Source organism: Rhinolophus hipposideros (assembly GCF_964194185.1).
Source record: "Rhinolophus hipposideros genome assembly, chromosome: 9".
Lineage (NCBI taxonomy): Eukaryota > Metazoa > Chordata > Mammalia > Chiroptera > Rhinolophidae > Rhinolophus > Rhinolophus hipposideros.
Genome location: NC_138055.1, coordinates 76,744,150 through 76,761,874, shown reverse-complemented (window position 1 = coordinate 76,761,874; position 17,725 = coordinate 76,744,150). Strand labels below are relative to the sequence as shown.

The window sequence follows — 17,725 nt, the reverse complement described above, 5'->3', positions numbered from 1 at the left end:
CTGAGATACATTTCCTTTCTTTGTACCAGAAATGCATATCTTGTGAAAACTGTCACCATTGAGGTGAAAATATCAAATGAAAAGAATCACGAAATCCCCAAACTTCAACTTTTCAAAAAGTGATTTTTGAAAATATCAAGTTGATCATGAGCAATTAATAGATGGAATTTTCATTTATCATGTATTTTATGTTCATCTACCCAACAACAATGTGCCACTAGAGAAATAATGCCAAAAATAAAAAATAAAACACACACACACACACACACACACACAAAAAAAAAACCTGGCCCTTGCCTCACTGGTTTCAGAGTCACAGAGCTTTTGATCCAAGTTAAAACTATGATTTAAATATGATTTAAATATTGATTTAAATATGAGTCATATTGATTTAAATATGGAGTCAATTATACAATTACTTCATACCGTCAAGACCGCTTAACATTTGACATTTCTATAGCCTATTGTGTCAGTGCCACTAACTAGTTTTGGGATCTTGGTTAAATCACTTGGTTAATCACTTGGGGGTCTTAGGTTCCTCAGGTGAAAAGTAAATGGGCTTATCTTCATATTCACTGAAATCTTTGTTGGCTTTCACAATAGAAATTTTTAATATGTTTTTCATGTATTACTTCTATCTTGCTCTGTTCAGGCTGCTTTAACAAAATACCACAGACAGGGTAGCTTATAGACAACAGAAATTTATTTCTCACAGTTCTGGAGGCTGGAAGTCTGAGACTTCGGTGCCAGCATGGTCGGGTGAGGGTCCTCTCCTGGGTTGCAGACATCTTATTGTATCCTCACATGGGGAAAGGGGTGAGAGCTCTCTGGAGTCTCTTTTATAAGGGTATCAATCTCATTCATGAGGGCTTTACCCTCATGACCCAATCACTCACCTACTTTCCCACTTCCAAACACCATAACCTTTAGGCATTAGGTTTACAAAATATGAATTGGGGTGGGGTGGGGGCGGGCACACATAAACACTCAGACCATAGCAACCTCCTCCAATCTTCATGATCATCTGTAATGAGAGGTAGAGAACGTGATTTGGGTAAGATGCACCAGCCAGAGAAATGTCAAGGAACGTGAGAAACCTTGTCTCCAGACTTGGGTTTAGTACCTGAGAGCATGAGTGACGTGGAACATGGGAGCATAGGACAACACCGGGACAGGAATGCTGATGGCTAGGCTTTGTGACCTGAACAAGTTATTTCATACCTCTGGCTTCCTTAACGATAAAGCTGGAACATAACCTCACACATCCATAAGATGTTTCACAGAAAACCTTTATAGCTAAATTTTATCCTGTCATAAAGGAATTGGGCAATACACAATCGTGCTTCTATATAACAATTTTAACAAGACTGTCAAATTCTCTGTCAGTTTGCACCTTGTCTATGGCTCCAGGTTTTTTCCTAACTGACCCCTGGATATACCACACCCATGTCTCTCAGCAGAAAAGAAAAGTTGTGCTTTCCTCTAAGACCCTAAAGAATCAGGGTCTTCTGAAAAGTATGGTCATTTTTACCAAACAATGAAGCAGGGAATCGGTCCTGATGGGGCTTTTTCCTAACACTTTTGTATAGTTCATCAATAAAACAAAGCAAAATCTATGTCTTCTTTTCTAAACATGGCAAATCTGATAATGGCGACACTATAAACTATTGAAAATTAATGATTAATTATTATTATTGATTATGCATTACTCTGTTTAGATTTGATTCTAAACAGAATAGAAAAGATTACTCTGTTTCTATTTGATTCTCAATCTGTACCTTTTAAAAATCTTTCTCCTAGTTCTGTTAAAATCCAAGAGAGTGTAAGTGTTATTGCTGTAGAATATTTAAAAACGGTTTATGCAACATATTTGTTATCAATGCTTTATTGTGGAAAACAAAATTGAAATTCTCTGGCACATAAAACAATTATTTCTACAAAAGGAAAGCCTACAAATCTTGATAATTTATACAAATAACAGTTTTTCAAAAAATAAAATTTTAATTTAGTAAACTTGTCTTGTGCTCTATATTTTTAGCACTGTCTGTAATAATCCACCGTAAATCCCTGAGCGGAGACATTTTTGACCATGTTCTTAAGCCCCACCCCAGCCCACGCCCCAGGTTGGTCTAAGCCCAGCCCTGTAGTGAAAAGTGTCAGGGACATTTTGTTATTAAAGATCCATGCATTTTATGACGCAGGCCCAATTACTAATGCTACTTGGGAACTGGGTCAACATGAAGTGCTTCTACTGTGCAATCAACGAACCTATTAAGAACCAGGTGTTTCGAAAGGAAGAACAATAACAATAAAAAGACAGAAAGTGTTAAGAGTAGGAAATGATCATAGGTCAATAACTATTTAAATAAATAAAAATGTTAGACATTGAATTCATCTCTATATCCTTATATTAAATTCCTTATTTACTTATTTATTTTTGCAATTGCCAATGCAGTAGAAGATGAAAAATACACTTCACCCCACACTTTTGGTTTGACCACGGGTTTGTTGCTGTTAAGTGTTAAATATCATTCTGAGAACACTGTGATTTAGTTATAATTTAACTTTTGGCCCTTCAGTGAAATGTTTACAAAATAATATACACATAAGGAGGGCCTTCTTATTAATGCCATCAACAAATCTCTCTCACTACATTTGACCTTTTCAAAATAACACTAAATGTCATAGGTACACTACTTTAAATTCCTTATCCCACTGTATTCAGATATGCAGAAAAACATATAAAATATGGAGAAAACATAGTATGACAGGTTTGCATGTCTAGCTTCCTTTTAATGGGAATGCTGACCATATATACATGGAGTATGAGTGTAAAGGAGAAAAAGCTAATTTTCAATTGTAAGGAACTGGCTTAATGAATCAGGTTTGGTTTTGTTATTTTGCTATGGCAGAATAATAAATAAATAAATATGTAGGGTATTGTATAGCTACTTTCTCTATGAAGAAGCTGATAGTGGACTGTTGTTTTTATGAAGTTAATTTTTAGTAGCAAAGTTTGACTGCAAGTCAAAAAAAGGTTCAATAAATGTTCCTCTCTACTTCGTTTACAGTCTTTTACTTGTGAAATGATTGTTGAAGTGCTACTAATAGGTAATGAAATAAAATACCAAATTTGTTAGTGAAAAATGGTTTTAACTGTGAAAAGCACTTGGCAGAAGACCTAGAAACAGGCAGGCTAATACTCCACTCTACTGCGATTTAAAATAAGAAACCGTTTTTTTTAATGTGTTTTAGGAAGAGCAAAATATGAAAAATATGATAAAACAATTCCTTAAAAACTTATCAGCATTGCTGTTTAGGTACCTATTAGAAAGTAATTAGCATTTCATACCAACGTTTTCCAAAACGTAAAATCACTGGCAACCGTTATTATACATGCCTTTGAGCAGACTTGATTCTGTTCACCAGTAACATCTGGAAAGCACAAAGCACCTTCCCTTTTGTCTAATAGCTGATGGTCAGTTATTGGTACTAGAACATGTTTAAGCTTCCCTTTAATATAATCCTTCTACAAGCATGTACATTAGCCAAGAATAGCCATTTTGAAAGGCAATTTCAAAGGCCTAAGAGTTAATACAGTGAATTCTCCTAGGCCATTTTTGGGGAAAATGTTGGTGACATTGAAGTAAAAACTGCCTGCCTGACACATATGAAGCCTCCCCAACCCCTCCTACAACCCCAGTGTGAAATGTGGTTTGCTCTACTCTACATACCCTTTCCAGAATATGAAAAGCAAATGATGCCCAAAAGGGTGAAGACAGACCTCCAAATCATAAAATGGTATGTGTACAGTCAGGAAAAAACTGTAGATTATGACAGATCCTGACAGTATTTTAAAAAAAAAAGTTTTCTAAGTTTCAGAAATTGTTAGCAGGCTGTCCCAAAGAGGAAAGACAGCAGCGTCGGGACAACCAGCCAGCTCACTACGATTCACACTACACTTTAATCACTCCCTATGAACACTTGACCTTAATGGTTTACAGTGGCTGAATGGATAGATACTCCGACTTCCTCTCACAGTGTTTAAGGAACAATATAATTTCTAAATTAGCTTTCAAAAAGGAACACAATTTAAAATGTAGACCCCATCTCCTCTTTAAAAAGGCCAAAACATCCTGTTTTAAGTGCTCCGGTTTAGTTCTATGGGTAACAATTACATCCTTCAGGAGGTTTCCAATGTCCCCACCCTTTCTTTTGGTGTTAATGGCTGTGCCAACAGCAGAGTGGATACTCCCAGAAGTGACAATGACCTCGGTGACTTCTGCCTTGGTCTTGAAGTCCAAACTAGCTCTTGTCATAGAACTGTTGGGAAGGTCTGTTCATTAATGAAGCCAGCTTTGAAAGATGGAGGAGGACGAGGTATTGCCCCCACTGTGTCAGGTGTTGGAAGTCTTTAAGCCTTGCTTTTCCATGATGTTCCAGAGCTTGCGGAGATTGGACTGCGTGATGACGTCATCCGGCTTAAGCTGCAGTGCCCGCAGGTAATTGGCCTCTGCCTTCTGGAGTCGACCATTGAGGTGCAGAATGGCTCCCAGGTTCATTAGAGCAGCCGGATACTAAGACCAGAGAGAGGAAGGAAAATGATTAAAAGGCCATTTCAAGTTTTCCTCCATGGAAGACAAAAATCTTCTTCCACTTAGGCAAATGATTCCCTTATGTCTGGAAGCATTTTATGGAAGCAATTTGGCCATTTACACAAACAGACAAAGATAACTAGGAAGGGAAAATAAAGTTTTCAAACAGCTGCTGTGTACTTTGTGCCTTAAATAGGGCAGAGATAGTTTTCTTCCTTAATGAGAAAGCATAGGTTACATAGGAAGACCTAGTCAGATTGCACTTTCCTGAGGAAAAAGTTAAAAGTGAAACAATTTCAGATGGAAAGAACTGAACGTTTTTTTCAAGTCAACACCAAGAAATAAACTATTAAGTGGGGAAAGTTAACAAATCTATGCCCACACACTTTCTGTTCCCTGTCCTTAGCAATATTCCACACAATTTATGCAAACAAAAATAAGTAAAATATGTTGTAAAATTTTACTGATGTTTTCAGGGTAAACGCACTGAAGAAACATTCAAATTCAACCACCAAAGTCCTTTCCAAATCTAACCCAAGTAGGTTAATGAGACAAAGTCCTTATTTTTAAGTCTAACAATTTTTAAACTTCTATTGGTGAATATTTACTATCAATATAGCAAACACATCAACACAGATAAAATATGGCACAGGAAAATGTAACCTTTATAAGAAAAGTTTTATGTTATTTGTTTAAAAGTAATTTTCAGATTATTCTGTAATGTGTGTTAATTGCAATACAAAGCTAACATGTCAAAGGCCAAGTTGGAAAAAAAAAGGTATGAGTTATGGAGCACTAGTTTAATATATCCCCAAACTCTCAGACATTAGTTAGCAACAACAAAACTCCTTCCCAAAGGAAAAAGTATTTTGCTTGCTGTCTACAAATAAGAGCCGTTCTGCTCTTGTCTTGTCCCTGGAACTTTCTGGCTAATAGAAAACAGCTAATATTCTGGCAGTTACATAAATGCATATTTCAAATATCAGATAAAGTGTTTATGCTAAGATTATGTTTTCATTTTACAGATGGTGTCAACTATTAATTGTCCTGGCAACTCTGTGATACAGCCTAAAATAATTCACAATTATTTTTATGATTTAGCATTTTCACAGTGCATGCATTCTTCAGCTGAATTCATGTGACTCCACTCTTTCCTGAAAAAACAATTATATTGAATCAAAACAATGCTGGAGAGAGATTTGAATAGCTCAGAATAAATCAACTGGGAAAAGATGATCAGATTTGGATTTTTAGACATCTGGATTTGAGTTCTTGCTCAACCACCGCCTGTGACCTTGGTGACGTCCCCTAACATATCTGTGCCCCAATTCTTTCACTTATGAAATATTGAAATAACATCAACATTTTTGCATGTCGTTAGGAAGATAAAATAAATGTAGTACAGTACATGCATATAGTAGACACTCTAAAAACGTCAAGTTCTTTTCCTTGTCTCATATTGCTTGAGGTCTAGCACATGCGTGCTTGTGATTTTTATGTTGCTATACATTATAATTTTCATTTCAATGGCTACATAACATGTCTCTGGCTGCATACCAAAATTCCCTTAAGCCTTCTACTACTGGGCATTATTCTCCAACTTTTCTATATCATTTTTTTCTTTTCCAAAAATAGTGTTGCAAGTGTAAGCTATTCCTGATCTTCAAAAACCTTTTGGTCAGGATGACTCCACACTTATCAAGAGAAATACAGATGGTCAACATCTAATTTTAAACACCAGTCCAAATAAACATAGCTCTAAATTACATGTGTAGTGAATAGCTCCACCTTGGAAACCTAAAATAATGCCACTTACTCTGTCTTCCTGAGAACTTTGTTATCACACCACCCATTATTATCTTGGGTTTGATGCCTGAACACATTTCTGAATTATGTCCCCTCACAGAGCTTAGCACAACTATCAATAAACAGCTACTAAACTGATGGTGAAGTGTGTTCACAACCTGAATTACCAGAGATGCTAAATAGATAAAATGTTCAGACTTCCTGCTATCCTGAATAGGAATACAGGAAATGGGGAGGGAGAACCACGGTTGGAGACCATTCCTTACTCACCAGAAATAGAAGAAGCCCGGTGACGAGGCTGAGAGAAACCAGATGGCTCTGTGGGATAGCTGTTATTTCTTGAATCATTTTATTATCAAAGTATCTGTACTTAACTACAGTTGCAACTCAAGGGAATTATTAAAAACACTCAAGAGGTTACCGAGTCACAGTGCCTAGGTTCCAATGCCAACTTCACCCTAGAAATGTATTCACTTGGACAAGCTGACGGAGCACTTGAGACCCCCGTTTCTTCTACAAACGGGATGGTAACAGTACTTGCTTCTTAGAGTCGCTGTTAAGCTCATACAAGCATACAAAATTATGTCTTTTCCCTCTTCTTTTCTCTCCATCTTCTCATCATCTCAAAAACACAAAGCAGAATCTCCTGGACGGCTCCTGCACCCAAACACTGAGGATTTATGAGCTGGCTTGACCTTTAATAGCTCTGAAGCCTTTCTTAGGTTAAACTTGGAAGACATGGCTGTGAAAATAAGGTAGTGGAGTATACCGAGCCATGTGAATAGGCTTTATTATTATTACCAAATGGCAGCCTGGGTTGTTCTATCCTTGGAATCCTCTCTATCATCAAATGATGGGAAAAAAAATTGAATATCATTCTAAGAAAATACAATTAGGAAGTTAAATCTGTTATCAAATGTGTCTGAATGCTAATTATAATGTTTTGGAATAACTTTAATTTTGCATTATCCACACTGGCATGTTATTCATTAAACAAAAATAATCAAAAATTGACATTACGAAGTTAATGTGGGATAGTAACTCTTGTGCAATCTCACATTTATTAATTGTATTCCTTAAAGAATAAAAATCCAAGTAAACTAAAAATGTGCATATTTAAGAACACTATTCAATGTTTTTAAGCATCTATAGATTTCTATTTCCTGAGGAAACATTTTGGTTTGGATGTATATTTTAATAAAGTAAAAAAAGTTTTTTTATTAAAAAAAAATCAACGAACATACATTAGGTTATGCTAATTAAAACATGACTGTAGCAGCCCCCCACACTTCCCATCTTTCCCCTAACTTGGGGGTGGGAGGTGGCACGGTGGCCTCTGGGCTGGGGTCAGCTGCCACCACGCTGCCCTCACTGTCCCCTCCTCATACCCTTGTTGCAGATGCTGGGGCCACCCAGGAGCCGGTGGGACGTGGCTAACTCAGGCTGTGAAGACCTGCGGGACCAGGGGGAGGAGCGTTTCCTGTACTTTGCCTTTGGCAGCAATGTGCTGACTGAGCGGATTCACCTCTGAAAGCCCTCGGCCATGTTCTGTCACATGCCCGCCAGCAGCATTTTTTTTTTTAAATTAAATTTATTGGGGTGGGACAATTGTTAGTAAATTTACATAGATTTCAGGTGTACAATGCTTTATTACATCGTCTATAAATCCCATTGTGTGTTCACCACCCAGAGTCAGTTCTCCTTCCATCACCATATATTTGATCCCCTTTACCCTCATCACCCACCCCCCACCCCCTTACCCTCTGGTAACCACTAAATTATCGTCTGTGTCTATGAGTTTTTGTTTCTCATTTGTTTGTCTTGTTCTTTTTGGTTTATATACCACATATCAGTGAAATCATAGGGTTCTCTGCTTTGTCTGTCTGACTTATTTCACTTAGCATTATACTCTCAAGATCCATCCATGTTGTTTCTGCCTGACTTTGGCCAAGTCCCAAGGCAAAACAAGTGAAACTTGGCATGAAGATATAGCCACCATTTTTTAAACTCCTGGCGAATAAAGTATGAGTAGTGTGGAAAATGAACAAAAGCAATTTAAGTTCTCTGGATAAGCAAGAAGGGGTTAACAGTGGTACACATATCCCAATAGAAATTACTCAAAAAGGAAAAAGAATAACCTGTCGAAGTGATCAGATGAAAAATTATGAGACTGCTCCCCCTTCACCTCAGTATAAAAAGGTCATTTGCATGGAAGCAAAAGGCAGTAGTATGCCATTGGAGTATGAAAAGAAGTTAAATGCAACAGGACCAAATGACTACAAAGGAAGGGTCTCAGAAATTAAAGAATTATCAAAAAGGGAGAAAGAAACTCATCAGAACATAGACTACATCTATGGATATAGTCTCTATGTGCTAATATATTTTTAACGTTTAGAAGAGAGATCTGGGATACCTCTACATTTAATATATTTTCAACAATACTCTGAAGGTTTATCTCACTTGAGTGATTTCTTGCTTTCAGACTATGAAAAGAAACTTGGTTAGGAGTCAGACAATTGCAAAGGGGGCCACAATGCACTGGAATGCACGTAAATGGATGTGGGTGCTTCTGTGAACACTTACAAGTTATTTTCTCTAGTTGATGTGAAGTGTATTCTTGCTCTGTGACAAATGATAGATTTGAAATTTCATGATGGTGCTGGTGAATCACTCTGCACTGGAATGTTTTTATTTATCAGCTTAATAAGAGCAACCAAACTGCAGAGATAGTTGATAATAAATTTTTTTAAATTACAAAACCAAACAAAAAGATTAGCATCACTATAGCTTCTTATTTGCATGAATGGAAACTAATGAAATTTACATACTGGTGTGCTCAAATGTGACATACATTTTATTGCCTTAGGTAACTGTGTTAAATGTCAACAATTACTTTCACATAAACAATTTCATGTGTTTGCTAAAAATGTGTTAATAAAAATGGATATAGACTACTTTATTCTTATATGGTTGTTCTCTCTCTTCAAAGACATGGGGTTTATCTTTTAAGCCTTTCTTATCTCCTCCACAGCTGTCACATGGGTAGCTTAGTGGGTGACCATTGGATTGGGTGTCTTCAGGTCATCTAGCCTTGCCACAAAAATTGTAATTCAGGGAATGGCATCACCATCACCTAGGAACTTGATAGAAATGCAGAATTTCAGGTGCCACCTACTAAAGCAGAATCTGAATTTTAACAAGATCCCATGGTGCTTTGTACGCATATTAAAAATTTGAGAAGCACTGTTCTGGAGATCATTTTCACGTACTAGATTATATTATTTTACAGCTTTTGAAATGAAGTTTCTAATAAGAGAATGAAGTTCCTATATGTCAGATCAAATGTCTAACTTCCCACAAAGTAGAATTCTTCTCTTGGCCATACAACTATTTTAGGTAGTAAGTGTTCAAATGAAACTTTATTAACAGAATTGTAATGACTAAATATTATTAGACAGAAGAAGAGGGAATAGAAAGCCTTTCCACAACCAAATAAGAACATGGAAAGGTTTCTAAACCGACTTAGATTATCTAGCTGCATAACTGAGATGCAAGAAATCCAGGTGACGGGCTGTCTGATTACTTATTGGGTGTCATTGCCGTCTGCCAGCCGTGACTCATGGGCTGGGGAACAGAAGCCCAAGTATAACTACTGATGTCTTCCCTCTCACACATCCTCTTTTATTAAAGACAGCCGATGAAATTTTCAGCATGTTAACAAAGGCAGTCAGCAGCTTGCAACCCAGTAACGGGGGCTTGTGGCTCCATACAACAAATGACACCACCTCCTACTTCACAGATTGGGAAGGGGAACCAGACCTTTCTTGTTTCCTTGAAGAAAACAGATGCTTCACATCAAAGGGGCTGACTGGCAGCCAAATTGAGGCAACAAATGACATCTTTTTTCAAATCTCTAGGGAATTATGACTTTATTGTTACTTGATTGTGGTCTTTGGCTTATGTCTCCAACATTGGAGGAAATAATAAAAGTGAAAATAATAGATGTATATTGGGGTGGAGTAGAGCAAAGGCAGAATTATGAAGATCTGATTCTAGTCTAACGCCGTTGGGGCTCCCAAGGAACCCAGCTGAGCCCACGGGTTCTCCTGAGCACACAGGATCAAAGTCGTTTTCCTGGCCTTTGTATGTTATGTAGTTTTGTATGTTATGTTATGAAAGGTGTCTATGGAGGTGGAATAGTGAGACCATATGGAGATTTAGGATTGGAAATTCATGTTTCTATTGGGAACAGGACAAAAACGAAGAACTTTGAACAGAGGACTTGGGCAGGGCCTACAAAAAGGAAAACAAGTGTGAGGTTGGAATGTTCTAATTAGGCAGGAGTTGGAAACTCACACACTAAATGGGCTCTCTCGGACGCACTGGAAAATCAGCAGACAAGAGAAGCTCCGAAAAAGAGGGACAGAGATAATACACCAATATTTCCAATTTTACAGAAATATTTATTTTCATTTAAAGTGATGCTGAAGTTCTCCACAAAGCTGTGTATTTACTGTTGTATGAACTAAATAACTTTTAAGAATATCTTAAGTTACCCTTTCCCAGCTATTACTCAATTCATATATTACGCATATTTGAGATGTTTTCAAGATAACCACCTGTTAACTTCCTTTTTGCATATCCATTTGCAAACTTAAATGAATTTACATAGTCTGAAGTTTTTAATTGAGTCTCAGTCTTTTTTAAGTAGCTACCAAATAACTTGATGAAGGCTGCATATTTCCATTTAACTATATTCAGTTAAAATTGCTTACTCAATTGAATTTACTGGAGTAGTAACTGTACCATGATGTTTAAAAATTAATAGTATAAACTTGAAAGAAAAATATTCATGAAAAAGAGTTTTATGCATAAAGTTAAGGGTTCTTTTATATCTATTATTTCTTGTACATGGCAGATATTTAATTAATAATTACTGAATTAAAGTTTTTAAGATCATCTATCAGGCTTATGGAAAACATATAATACAGCCTGAGACAAAGTTAGGTACCTTATTTCCTTCAGTTCCAATATCACTCCTCCTCCTCTGTCATAATGGTCCAATGCCAAGCTAGAAAACTGAACAAATTATTCTTGATTCCACACATACACATGTACCCGTATCCGATTGTTAAGTCATGGCAAATTTACCCCAAATCTCTCTTCTTTCTGTTTTCTAATCATAATTTGTCCCTTTCTCCCAACTTGGTTTAAACTCTAATCATCTCTTCCTGGATTATTTAAATAAAATTATTTTGATGGAAAAGAATGAATGGGTAGCTGTACTGATTGATGGATGACAGACTAGATGAAGGAATAAACACATGGGTAAAGCCATATGCAGTTTTTTTCTTTATTATAAATTTTTAGGCATACAAAAATTTCAGAGAATACAATAAAAACTGTCTACCTGCCTAACAAATAAAACTTCTAAGGACAACTGAAGCTCCCGAAATTTCTCAGTGTTCCTGAACTCACCCCTATCTTCCCCCAAAATGACCAACATTGGTATTTTAGTGTATGTTTATCACTTTCATTTTTTGTGTACCCATAATAAATGTATAATATTATATATTCATAAGTTTTATATTTATAAATTTGTCATTATCCTTTATGAGATGCCATCCAGCCAAGCATACAACTGGAACTTGAATTTTTGCTCATTATTTTGTTTTCAAATTTATCCACATTGATCTATGTAAAGTTTAGTTCTTTCACATGCATTCCATTGAATATTCTCTTAAGGATGAACATACAGACTCTTTAATAGAGGGCTATGATCAATATTCTTGTGAATATCTCTACACATACCTGTGGGAGTGGAATTGCTGGATCACAGGGGATCTTAACTTTGCCAAATGTTACTAAATTGCTCTGAGTATGGTGTTATCAAAATACATTTACATCAACATGTAATAGAGGTCTCTTTATTCCATATCCTTAGTAACACTTGGTATTGTCTGACTTTTTAATTTTTGCTAATTTAAAGTTGTAAAATAGTATATTATTCTGTGCTTAATTTATTTTCCTGGTTACTAGAGAGATTAGTAACATTTTCGTAAGTTTAATAGCTTTTTACATTTTCTTTTCAGTGATCCACCAAATGATCTTTAACATTTGGACAGAATAAGCTTTGTAAGGGTTGTCACTTACATGGTGACATTTGAAAGGTAATTTACACAGAGCTCGCACTACTCTAAACAGCCCTAAATATTAGGACTGTCTGGCCCGATATTTTCCTGGTCAGAATCACTTTCCCAAGACCGACAACCACGTAACCATTGTTTCTAAGATGAAAAATCTGGTATACACAAAATGGAAGAACCTTAGTATCGGTTGATTTTCAATGCAGGAGAAAGGATGACAGAAATCTGGGTAGCCAGAGGGTAGGCTGTAAACAGGGGCAGCAGGACCCACAAAAAAAGTCTCACAGTAATTGTGGAGAACCCAGGACTACTGTATGTGGGAGAAGGATGGCAGCTCCTAGCTAACTTGCATGCAGAATACACTTTTCTTTATGGCTTGCTTCTCTTTCTTTATCCAGAGTCCTTGCTTTCTGCTTTTTATCTTAATTTCTTTTCTCAGAGTCAGTAATAAAATTTAAGATGAATAACATGTTTCATATTCTCCCTCTCTTTATCACCCTCCATTTTCTACTGACACTGCCTAGTTTAGCACCCTATCCCATGTGTAAATTCTATTTCATCAACTTCCTATTCCACTCCCCACCTTCAATTTCTTCCTTACTGAAATCTATCTCCCATCTGACCTAAGTTTTTCTTAAACAGCAATGGAGTTTTAGAGGGTCAACCTGTGCCTAAAGAAAAGAATCCAGACTCTTTAGCCCAGTACTAAGAGACCCTTTATAACTTGGCACCTCAAAATAATCCCTCAGTACACATTCTGCAGGAGCCACACGAAGCCTCTGTTTCTGCCATGGCTATTTTGAGCATTCATTTCTTATCAGAGTGCTCCTCCGACAAAGCTCTTCTTCCATTCTCTTTTCAACAAACTTCTGCTCATTTCCCCAATGAATTTAGCTATCTCTAATTCATAGCTTACTTCTTTATGTTCCCACAGTACTGTCTACACACATAAACTGCAACACTTATACCACAAGGAATTATAACCACTTGTTATAAGTGTCTGTCTTCTTTGTTGGAGGGCGAGACAGATACTGAATTTATTTTAACTGTCCTTAGAGTGCTAGTGCCAGGTTCTAGCATGTGAAAAAAACTCTCAATGCTTGCTGAGAGAAGAAAAATTTGTATGGTTTAGCAGAAAGAGTTGGCCTAGGAGACGTAAATTCTAGCCCAATGGCAATGTAATTTAAGAAACATTTATTAACATCTACTGTACATCAAGGTTGCTGCCAGATACTCTACATATGTGGTGAACAAAAACAACATATATAGTTTTAGAGTGTATATGGCTTTTGCTAACTTTAATTGCACACATGGCATTTACCACAAACTATTAGAAGGTACATAATCATTATCTCATTTATGTTCCTCCAACATGGGAGGTAAGCGAAACTGTTATCCCTGCCTTGTTATAAGCACCATAACGGATTGAACAGATGGAAGACTCACTGCTCTCAAGGAGTTTATAGTCCAGTGCATGAATACAAATCCTTGTGTGTCAAAAAAGGCTCAGATATATCTGCAGGGGAGTTGCTAAGACTGAGCTATGCAAGAGACGGGAGACCATGCCCTTGTGGGGACAAGGCTATTAGGCAAAATGAAATATCAGATTGTTTCAAGTCTTCTATTCTTCCAAAATGAGAAGGGTATACAACCTTTTGAAATTGGTGGGTCATGTTAAAGCCAAATGTGTAACTTTTTAAAAGCGTTTTTCGCAAACTGCTGAGAGTAGAGTCAACAGTAGAGAAAAGCCCTAATAAACAAGAGTGAATTTCAATTAATTTGGAGGTGAAAATAGCAGTAGTAAATATCCATATTAACTCTTCTGAGACTAAAAATGGAAAAAAAATTATTATGAAAAAAATGGATTATTAATAAACAAAATCTTTCACAAAATACTATGACAAAACAAAACCCACAAGCAATGTGATGTTCCCAACTCAGAAATGATAGTTCTTTGTAGTCGTATTTTCACTAGGCATATTTTGAATAAAGTATCTCTGCAAAAAGATTTACCAAACTGTACATACAGCATGGGAAAACAATACAGGAAATCTAGTAATGGCACTGCAAATTCTGACAGGTAATAGAAATGATTCATTTTGATTCTCAGCTTCAACACAGTATTTGTGTTTTTGAAATAGCCTTGAATAAAACAAAACAGATATAGGTGACAAGATATAGGTGACACTGTATTAAGGGAGTAGTTTCAATTTGGCAGTGATACAGTTTATAGTGTGTGCTCAATCCTTCTCTCCTACATCTGCTCCACCCCAGCGGGAGTTACAAGAATGTTCATTTAACTTTTATGATGGGTGTGAGTGCCACAATGTGGAGTACTATTCATTTCTATGACAATCAAAAAGCCAACAGCTGTGGTTTGGGGGAGAGCAAACAGTGAGGGTAACAGAATTATTTCAAAGGTGGTGGTTGTTTCTAACAGAAAAGATGTATACTCAATTAAGAATATGACCTAAAAAATTATTCTTCATTGAAGATGATCCTATTTCAAAGACAGGCTTTACTGATGTCCTTAATTTCACAAGAACATCTCTTACGGGATCCAAATGGAAATAGATCCGGGCCATCTAAGTTTCACTCGTAGCTTTTTATAAAATGCAGTTGCTATATTAGTTATGATTTGAAATAAGCAAGTAGCTTGTCATTTGCAGGAAAACTATTAAATAAAAGTTCTACATATGTGAGAAAATACATGATGACGTAAAGTGTGTGCAGATTAGAAAAATGAAAGTAAGTAAAATTTATTGAAGGTGGAAAACACTGACGGAAAGAAATTTACAAAATAATCTGCACAACAGGCAAACGTCATCTATACCTCTAAAACACCAAGAGCTTTCTGCTCTTCTACTAGAGAGCTCCTACAAAAACCCACAGCATCTTCTTTTCTTTGAACCGAATTCCTTTCCTGTTTCCAGTCCAAATGTGATTGAAGCAACATAATTCACTCTACACTTTATTCATTTCTTTTTAGCATGAAGGGGAGGGAGGAACATATGCATGCTTTCTCAATCATAATCATATTACACAGAAGGATTTCCAGCTGTACAGGCCATCCAAGTGTGTATGTGTGAAGCGTGAGTTTGAATATATTTAATAAAATGACTATTCATTCCAAGGATTGGAAACATGTCACTGGAATAATAATGTTGTTATTAAAATGGATTTCAGAGATATTTTGGAAGTTGATATTTGGACTTATAATATTTAAGAACTCAATTGTCATGGAAGATAGAAGAAGAGAGCTAATTTTCAGGTGGGGGGGCGGTCTGGCCTGTTTTTGCCACGCAAAATGGTCATCTGATAAAAAAAAAGTGCAAGGTAATGGTACGCTACTTTGAAAAAAAATCAAAGTTATACTGGAGTAAAACTCAACAGAAACCATGACAATCAAATTCAGGAAGTTTTTTTAAACCTATAAATATCACTTATCCGACTGACTTCTGTTTGCCAATAAATAGCTTTGATTTGATGGAGGTCAACTGCAAGACACAAGTTTGCATAATTTGGAAATAACAGATTTGTTCTCAACTAGGACTTACTGAAAATATTCATTTTTTTAGAATTATGAAAATGAGCATGTCAGAGACCTGAGAACAGTGGATTAAAATAAAATTTAGGTTAGGGATCACACTGCAAAGATGGGTAAGAACTTTTTTTCCCTCTCACGAAGCAGATGGGGACCATTACATGAACAGGCAGGATTAATCCAAGAGTGACAGTGTCATTAAGTGCAATCACATTTCCACATGACATTAGAAGGCAGCCACTGTCCACCCACAGAATGAAGAAACACGTTTCACTGAGGAAATTCACCACATAGCAACTGGGAAGTTTTGCGAATGCTCTGAGTTAGGATGACCAGATCAAACCTAACAAAGCAATTCCTCTAGAAACTATAAATCTTCCCGAGGGCTAAAAATAAAATGTAAATACACTGTCTGATGCATGCATGGCATTCTATTTGCACTTTTATAGGCCAAGACTTTGTTGATACATGCTTGGAAAAATAATGATGCAAGGTCTTCACACATCATTTCAGAAAATATTCCATCAGGACACACCAATCAAGGTGAAGCCATGCTATACTCCAAGCCATTACACTTGCCAAAGTGTCACACTTGCTGGAAACGTAAAAATAAACATGGCTTGTGTATATCTAAACTCATGGCAAATCAAGGGAGATTTAATGGCAGAACTTCTACCACTCACATTGTATAAGCTCACATAACAGCCTCAAGATCTCTACATTCAATTGCACATTTTGCCTCTATTTCTGAAATGTTCATATCTGAAATAGCCATATTCAGACTGCATCAACTATCTAACTTGAAGCCTGTAGTCAGCACAGTTTTTATATAATGTAAGAATGTTTTGAAGACTGGCTCGATGACATTTGTTTGCATAATAGCTTCCAAAACAGTATACAATACAAATTCTGTACTGCCTTTATCCACTTAACCAATGTCTTATCTCTTTCCTGAGCAACTCTATTTTTGAAAACACTATACCTTACTTTGTTGTCTCCCTTCCTTAGTCTACTCTGTTAATATAAAACAAGGAAGCAAGCAAACAACAAGCAACCAAAAAAGCAATCATCCAGACCCAGAATCCAAGCAACTGCTGGCCTCAAATATATTTATTGGACACTTATTCACCCATACACCACAAATAACAACCAAAACAAGACTTGAAAATGAAGGTAGAACAAAATAAAATATTTTGGACCTAATGATCAATTCTCATATGCCAACTCTGATTTCTTTTAGACTCATCTTCAATACTGAGATAAGGAACCATAATGATTACTTAATACATGTCAAACATGTTTACAAAATCACAAGTAATACATTTTCATCTACTCAAAAAACATAATTTTATATTGGCAATGCAACCACCTCAAATAGTGATCTGATATTTGACTATAGGAAAACTCAAGCTATCACCTCTAGCTATAATTCACCTCTGAAAAAGCAAACCAAAAAGGACTTCCCTAGAAGTACAAGAAAAGGCACATCTTTGTAATTCCTTTGTAAGAAACCAGAGGCAAGATCCTTTTCTGCTATTACCTATTAGTTATTCTTAAAACAAAGTATGTTATGAATACTTCACTATCTAATTAAATTGTAGGCCATTTTTTCTCAACAACACTTAATGTCCACT

The 17,725-nt window shown here is 36.3% G+C and overlaps 1 protein-coding gene across 1 annotated transcript in view; it reads right to left on the bottom strand.

Moving 5' to 3' along the window:
* Positions 1–1,859: 1,859 nt before the first annotated feature.
* TMTC2 (transmembrane O-mannosyltransferase targeting cadherins 2) overlaps positions 1,860–17,725 on the bottom strand; it is a 400,877-nt gene continuing 385,011 nt past the window's right edge. The window contains exon 12 of the mRNA XM_081058171.1: positions 1,860–4,577. Coding sequence (XP_080914297.1) covers positions 4,398–4,577 — 180 coding nt within the window. The 3' untranslated portion in view covers positions 1,860–4,397. The remainder of the gene's footprint in view (positions 4,578–17,725) is intronic.